This window comes from Cajanus cajan, chromosome 10, assembly GCF_000230855.2.
Source record: "Cajanus cajan strain Asha chromosome 10, NIPB_CcT2T_4, whole genome shotgun sequence".
NCBI classification, from domain to species: domain Eukaryota; kingdom Viridiplantae; phylum Streptophyta; class Magnoliopsida; order Fabales; family Fabaceae; genus Cajanus; species Cajanus cajan.
In genome coordinates this window covers 25,739,538-25,748,033 of record NC_138526.1, presented here as the reverse complement: position 1 = coordinate 25,748,033, position 8,496 = coordinate 25,739,538, and the positions used below count along the sequence as shown (strand labels likewise).

General features: G+C 36.3%; 1 protein-coding gene across 1 annotated transcript; it reads left to right on the top strand.

Moving 5' to 3' along the window:
• Positions 1-3,374: 3,374 nt before the first annotated feature.
• LOC109788626 (putative pentatricopeptide repeat-containing protein At3g47840) lies at positions 3,375-7,105 on the top strand. The gene is given in 2 exon segments (XM_083065547.1): positions 3,375-3,748; positions 4,239-7,105. Coding segments are annotated over 2 exon segments (2,187 nt in total). The 5' UTR covers positions 3,375-3,630; the 3' UTR covers positions 6,308-7,105.
• Positions 7,106-8,496: the final 1,391 nt, after the last annotated feature.

The window sequence follows — 8,496 nt, the reverse complement described above, 5'->3', positions numbered from 1 at the left end:
TTATAGAAGAATGAAACCTATATGTTTTCTTGATTACACAATAATAAGGTTCAAAGTTAACACTAATATGTAATGCTTTAAGTCAGTTTAAACCAACATTGTTCATGCACACATGTTAATCAAGAACTATCTTCTTTAATGCACAATCAAGATATTACACAAAGTAAAAGATAAGGGTAAGAGAAGATTGCACAAGTCTTTTATCCTGGTTCAGCCACTCCACATGTGACCTACATCCAGTCCTCAATCAACACCTGATCAAGATTGTTCCACTATCTTAATGAAGAAGGTTTACAAGCATACCACACATGCATACACTCCTCCATTCAAGATAATCACTTTATTGACCCCAAGAAAACACCCCTTGTAGAAATCTACTACAAGAATCCTTACCACTTGAGAAACCCTTCTCAAGATTTTACAAGTATTCACAAAGAATTAAGAAATGAATTCACCTGGAATTTAGAAGCAAATCTTAATTTTTTCCATTTCAAGAGTGTGATGATGATGATGATTCTTTCTCAAAGATTTTCACAAACGTTTTTCTTCTTGGATTTACAAAGAAAACTCTCCAAGATTGTCACAAAGACTCCACAAAAACGCTTTTCTAAATTTGATTCTCAATTCTAACTCTGTTCTGAAGTTTCAAAAAGTTCAAACTATTTATAAAAGTTTCAGAACCAGATAATCGATTATTTTGTTCTTCAGGTTTTCTGGAAACCAAGCAAGAACAATATAATCGATTATTTTGCTGGATAAACGATTATTCCAGAGAGTCATTTCTGGGATAATCGATTATTTCACAAATAATCGATTATTGCAGCAAGGCATCCCAGTTTGCCTGTTGCTGGAATAATCGATTATATTTAATGATAATCGATTATTTTGAGTTAGTTTTCAAAACTTCATTTTAAGTCTCAAAATAACTTCTTAATCCTTTCAACTCATCATCATACACTTCCTAATCAGTTTAGATATAGATTTAGCTTATGCACACAACACACACAACAAATAAACTCAACCAAAACACTTTATACACTAATTCCTATTACATAGCACTTTCTTTGACTTTGTTTTTGTCTTCTAAGTTGTTGTTGTCCTTGACACACATTTTTTATCATCAAAACTCTTCAAGCATCAGAGATGTTCTCACCAAGCTTAGACTTCAACAACAATAGTAGCACAGGTTTTTGTCATGGTGGCTTTGCAATTTAGCTGGGGTTAAGCGTTTGATGAGTGGTAGGTTAGTCTTTGGGGTTTTGGGAATGGAAGAGGAAAGGTTCGAGAATGAAGTGGTTTTGGTGGTTGGAAACATCGGTCGATTTGAACGAATTGCCGTCGAAGCATTGGCAAATTTTTCCTCTTGAAGCTTCGCTAAGCTTATGACTTGGGATAAAGATATTGACTGGAATGCTTGTACCTCCCATTGAATCTCATGTTTGAGACTTGAGACAAAACAACTGAGGAAGAACGACAGAGGTAACCCAACAATGCGATTCGTGAGGGTCTCGAACTAGTTTTGGTACTCGCAGACGATAGAGGTTTGGCAAAGTTTGAACAGAGCTCCTTTTGGGTCCTCATAGTGTGATGGTGCGAAGTGTACCTCCAATGCATGAAGGAATGCCTCCCAAGTGGTCATCATGTTGTTGGCATGTAACCACTAGAACCAAGTTAGAGCTTCACCTTCCAAGGTAAAGGAAACCATACAAAGCCTTTGTTATTCTGGTGTTTGATGATAATCAAAGAACTGCTTAATTTTGAAGATCCACGACATTTATTCGGTTCCGTCAAAGCAAGACAAGTCGAGCTTCATGGTAGTGCGGGTGAACAACTGAGCGACAGAGTTGTGTCTTGGGTTTTCAAGCCCTATATTGATTCGAGCAACCATTTGGGCTTCCAAGTTGGTCATTCGAACGTTCATCTCCTCTTGGAAAGATCTCTGGTTCTCAAGTAACTAAAGAATGTCATCCATTTTGTCAACATTTTTTGATGAAGTCGTGATGTAGGCCTCTCAATGAAAGCACCAAATTGTAATGCCTATCTTATATGTTAGGCTTCCTCCATAAACAAAAATGATAAGGTACTAATAATTCTCCCTTTCATTCAATATTAAAATAGATACATATAGTACGATGGTGCCCACAAAGGAAGGACAAGTCACAAAACAAAAAGATAGTAATCTATCATCATCGTAACTACCAAAAAAAAATACTACCTAACCCTCATGCCCACAATAAGCCATGTTACCTACTTCAATATACCCTTAACACAACAATCATAGCCCCCAAAGTATTTGGTCTTAACTCTATTGTGTTTAGGCCTATTCTTCAACATTGGGCTGGTGATGACATCACTTCCACAGTCTTTTGCTTCAACATAGTTCTTGGCTTCATTATCATGGATCATTACAAGTAGACTCCTTCATAGGAGTAAGATAAGAGTAATAAATAAATCATAAGAAATAGATGTTTGATTGGATGGGATGAGTACTCATTATATAAAAAATGAGGGTTTTTACTAATCAATCTATTCAACAAATGCAACAAAGCACTAGTAGTCACTGAGTAAATCCAAAGTGTCTAATATGTTACAACTTATAGAAACATAAAAATGAAGTAAAAAATAATGATAAGAAATGAAAAAGGAAGAGCATAACAGTTTGAAAAAGGAAGAGTGTGAGAAAGATGGGAAGTGAAAAATGAAAAAGGAAACAAAAGAAATCATAAGATAGTTGGCAGTTTGACAATTTTTAACTTTTGAATGATGCAATCACAACTTCCTCGATAGTTTTATAATTGATCCTTGATATTTGATTCTTCTTTTAACATGCAAAGATAAATTGGGGACATGCTTGAAATGAGAAAGAAGTTATGTTCCAATTCTAACAATTTCAATTGCAAAATTATAGAGGATTTGATATTATATAAGATAAAGAAGGAAAAACTATAGTGAAAAGAAGTTTGAAAATTTAAAATAAAACCAAAAATTGCAGTGAAAAATTTTAGAATGCATGATATAAAAATTACCTTGCCTACAACAAAACTTTGGTGCTGCATGATTGACCCTATAAGTTTCGATACACACTACACACACGATTCTACACATAATCGTGAACAATAAAAGGAAAATGTAGAGACATTGAAAATTGAGAAGCTATGAGTGTGTGTAATGAATGTTCTTGAGAGAAAACCTTGGTGATCAGTTGGTGGTGGATGCAAAGGTGAAAGTAATGTTAAAAGAAATAGAAAAAATTAAAAAAGAAAAATGGAGAGTAGTGGTAGGTAGTTTATGACTTTACTTAGTGTACAAAATGAATGTAAAAACAATTTTTTTCTCGTGTTCCTAATTTGTACATTGGTATTGTTATTTTTTATTTACTAATTCGGAGAATATTGACTTATTGAGTGTTTATAAGGAAAAAAATGGTATGGAAAAATATTGAGTGTTTATTTTGTTCTACCTCTGCTCTGGTGATTCAATTTGTAGAAAGAAACCCTGACGCTGCCGAGGAACATTGTTTGACATAGTTAAAGAGAAACACAAATACATGGGAACTCACTTCATTGTCTGAGTTAGAGGGAGGATGAACCTTTCCACAAATTCTTTAACACCTTCCCGCGGCATGTTTGCATGCATCGCCGCTATGCTTCTTCGCCTGCCCTTGCACTTGACCCTTCATTTTCCATCCATCCAAACACTCCTCTATTCTCAAGGAACCTCGAGCCACCTCTCAATTATTCATCTCCAGGTGTGTGTATGTTTTTTTTTCTTCTTTTTTTTATTATTAAAATTCATAAGAGCAGACTTATCTTGTGCTTAATTATTTTTGTTGGTTTATGTTCAAACCTGGTTCCGTCATTATAATTTCGTTGATAAAAAAAATGTTTTTGTTGGAATAATGGGTATGATAGGGATCAAACTCTAGATCATGTAGTGTGTCTTTGAATTATGGTTAGAAAGTTAAGTTCAGTTGAATTTAACTTTCCAAACCAAGTTTCAATTAAAAGCAACACCCTTTTAGCTTTTGCTTCAACCTAGGTTTGTTTGTAATTTAAATTCAACGAAAAATAAATTTTTTTTATTAGCAACTAATTGGGTTTACAAATTTCAAATGTGTATCCAAACATAGCCTATGTCTCGGATATCATGTCATGGACCAACTAACTACCCCAAAAGTTCATGTTATATAGAGAAACAAGAATGGTTTTATATTGTATTTCTAACTAGTCTATTTACAGGAACTGCTACTGAATGCAGAGAACTGATCCAGCAAGCAAAACAAGAACATCTAGCTCCAACTGCTTATTCTGCTCATAATATGCTTGAACTTAACTCTAAGCTGAAGCAATTACTGAAACAGGGACAAATTTGTAAAGCTAGGAATATGTTTGATAAAATGGCTCACAGAGATGAGATTTCATGGACTACATTAATAGTTGGTTATGTCAATGCTGCAGATTCGCATGAAGCATTGATCTTGTTCTCAAATATGTGGGTCCAGCCAGGACTTCAAAGGTACCAGTTCATGATTAGTGTTGCACTCAAGGCTTGTGCACTTGGTGTCAACATTATTTTTAGAGAATTATTACATGGATTTTCAGTGAAATCTGGTTTAGTAAACTTGGTGTTTGTCAGCAGTGCCCTAATTGACATGTACATGAAATTAGGCAAAATAAACCAAGGTTGCAGAGTATTCGCAAAAATGACAAAAAGAAATGTAGTATCATGGACTGCCATTATTGCTAGGCTTGTACATGCTGGTTACAATATGGAGGGTTTGTTGTACTTTTATGAAATGTGGAGATCAAAAGTTGGCTATGATTCACATACATTTGCAATTTCTTTAAAGGCATCTGCTGATTCAAGTTTGTTACACCATGGGAAAGATATACACACACAAACAATAAATCAAGGATTTGATGAGAGCTCATTTGTGATTAATACTCTGGCTACCATGTATAATAAATGTTAGAAACCGGACTATGTTATGCGATTGTTTGAGAAAATGAAGATGCCAGATGTAGTTTCATGGACAACCCTTATTACGACTTATGTACAAATGGATGAAGAAGAACATGCAGTGGAAGCTTTTAAAAAAATGAGAAAATCAAATGTCAGTCCTAATAAATACATTTTTGCAGCTGTAATTTTTGCCTGTGCAAATCTCGCTACTGCTAAATGGGGGGAACAGATACATGGCCATGTATTTCATCTAGGTTTGGTAGATGCTTTGTCAGTGGCAAATTCAATAATTACCCTTTATTCAAAATGTGGGCTGTTAACATCAGCTTCAATTGTGTTTCATGGTATAACTAGAAAAGATATTATATCTTGGAGCACTATAATCGCTATTTATTCTCAAGGAGGTTATGCAAAAGAAGCATTCGACTACCTATCGTGGATGAGAAGGGAAGGGCCAAAACCAAATGAATTTGCTCTTGCTAGTGTGCTGAGCGTTTGTGGAAGCATGGCACTTCTTGAGCAAGGGAAACAGGTGCATGCTCATGTATTGTGCATTGGCATAGATCACGAAGCAATGGTTCATAGTGCTCTTATTAATATGTATTCAAAATGTGGAAGTGTACAAGAAGCTTCAAAAATCTTTAATGGAATGAAATTCAATGATATTATATCATGGACAACCATGATTAGTGGGTATGCTGAACATGGTTATAGCCAAGAAGCCATTAATTTGTTTGATAAGATATCCAATGTTGGTTTGATGCCAGACTATGTGACATTCATTGGGGTTTTGACAGCATGTAGCCATGCTGGATTGGTTGATCTTGGTTTCTACTATTTTATGTTAATGATTAATGAGTACCAAATCAATCCTTCAAAAGAACACTATGGTTGCATCATTGATCTTCTATGCAGAGCAGGGCAATTGAGTGAAGCTGAGCACATGATACGAAGTACGCCATTCCATAGTGATGACATTGTGTGGTCTACCTTACTCAGAGCATGTAGAGTTCATGGGGATGTTGATCGTGGAAGATGGATAGCAGAACAGTTACTTCAGTTGGATTCATATTCTGCTGGAACTCATATTACTCTGGCTAACATATATGTTGCCAAGGGGAGATGGAAGGAAACTGCACATATAAGGAAGTTAATGAAGTCAAAAGGATTAATAAAGGAGCCAGGCTGGTCTTGGATTAATGTTAATGATCAACTGAATGCATTTGTTGCTGGGGATCAGGCTCATCCACAAAATGAACATATCACAACCATTCTAGAATTACTAAGTGCAAATATAGGAGATGCTAGGCCGGAAATAGGTTCTCTTCAAGATGTTGAGGATTAGAAGAATGCAACATTGCTTCTCCCAGGGTATATTTTCTCCATCTCTCTCTACGATAATGCTAAGGGTGGTGCTTCTCCCTTTCCCGTTTCTGTATCTTTTAATGCCCCAAAATTGTGCTCTTCCACATGGACCCTCACAACATGCCTCCCTCAACAAGCACGCTGCTAGGTATTTAGGGGCAACTTCAACCCTTTCCACCCACATCATCTTCTTTGATGGAGGACCATCCTTGGTACTTCACTTCATGTGAGACCCATCACATGGTTCATGACCAATTTGAGTAGTATAGAATTTTATTACTTTATTCCAAATTTATCCTTGTACTTTGGGGTATTTTAGTCATAGAATTTATTTTCTTGTATTTCCAATTTTACCCTTGTATTTTGGGGTGTTTAGGACTTAGAATTTATTTTCCCTTGTATTTCCTATTTTACCCTTGTATTGTGGGGTGCTTTAGATGATTAGGGTTTTTAATTTTGGGCTAGGGTGTTACTTGAGGAGGTGACGCATTTTTTGGTGATCTTGGACCTATTTTTGGTGTTAGAAAGGCTTAGGCCCAAGTGGAGGGCAAAGGTTGCATGGTCTTATCATGCACCTAGATATAGCCAATCTAAACCCATAGATTCCATCCTTGGCCACCAAGTAGCATCTAGGGTTCATTTGGCATTTCATTTGGAGTGCATTAGCCTTGTGAATTTCGGCCATGCACACTCCAAATGCAACCCTAGATGCCTCCCCTCCTATAAATACCCAACACCCCACACCTTGTAAATACTTTGGAATATATGAATTTGAGTGAGCCTTTTTGTGCCTCAAATCTTCTCCTTAGTCACTAGGTTAAATTTGGTTAACCTTCTCCTATCTCCACCATTGGAGAGTGGGAACCCTAGAGTGGCCTCCATTTATTTTTGGAGTGAGCCAACCTTGTGAGCACCAAACACCATACCATAAACACTTCCGCCTATCATCTCCTTCTCACGCCCATCTTCCATTATTGTCCCATAAACTTCCTTTTGTCTACCCCTTGGTGAACCTAGATCAAGGGCAAGGAGTCTCCTTTCAACCTTTGTCATCACCCATGGAAGGAACTACTCCATCAAGTGGTATCTAGAGCCAAGGATCATCAAGGGTAAACGTTGTCTTCCTTGTCTTGGTGTTGTTTTTTCCATTCGGTCATTGTCTCTTCTATTTCTTTCTTTGAATGGCCGAATGCTTTGGGTTCATATTCTTGTCCTTATGAACCTTCCTTGAACATTTTAGGTTTCCATTGTTAGGGTTGCCATGCTTTTCTATTTTTAGGTTGAGTATCATATGAAAATGCCATGAACATGTTTTTTGATTTTTGAATCCACCTAAGTTTTGTCATTTTATGTTTCCTATATTTTGCCTACATAATTTCCATGTATGTGCCAAACACCTTGCATGAAACACATGAACAAAAATACCATGATGCATCATTCTAAGTGGGCGTGACATATAGGAGCCATCTAGGAGTAATTCATGCATGCTATTTAGTTCTAGCATGTTCCTTGAATTTCTTTGAGTTTCCATGTGTAAAAATGCTTCCTTGCACATGCATGTAAATTGCTGCCCACTTTCCTTGCATTCTCACTTGATTTAGTCAACATTGTATGCCTAAAGGAACCCTAAAAGAATCTAAGAGGTGTGCTGAAAAATTTTGTGCAAACAACTTGTACTAGATAGTACAAATCATTTTCCACTCAAAAGATACCCTAATCACCTCTAAAATCACGCCACTTGTCCTCCTCTCTTTCTCCTAAAATTTGACCTAATTTTCACCACCCACAAGTGCAAAACCTAAGCAACAATGGGCTGAATATTAAAGAAAAGAACTTGGACCCAAGGAACATCAAAATTTGGACGTGAAAATAGAACCAAAAAAAAAATTGACCAAAAAGGACTTGTTGCTAGACTTGTGGACTTGGACCATTACCTCTGCTTTTGGGAGCTGGACTTGTGACATTTTGACCTTATTTTGGGACCTTAATATTGGCTGGACCGAATCCTTTAAAAGACTTAATCAAGTGAGCTAAAACACTAATCCATTCTAGTGCCTTTCTAGGACTACTCTTTTGTGTGCTTCCTTTTTGTGATTGAGTCTTAATTTTAGTTTGTCTTTTCTTTGGCCTCTTTTGTTTTGTCTTCATCAATTCCCTCTGAGTTTAGCC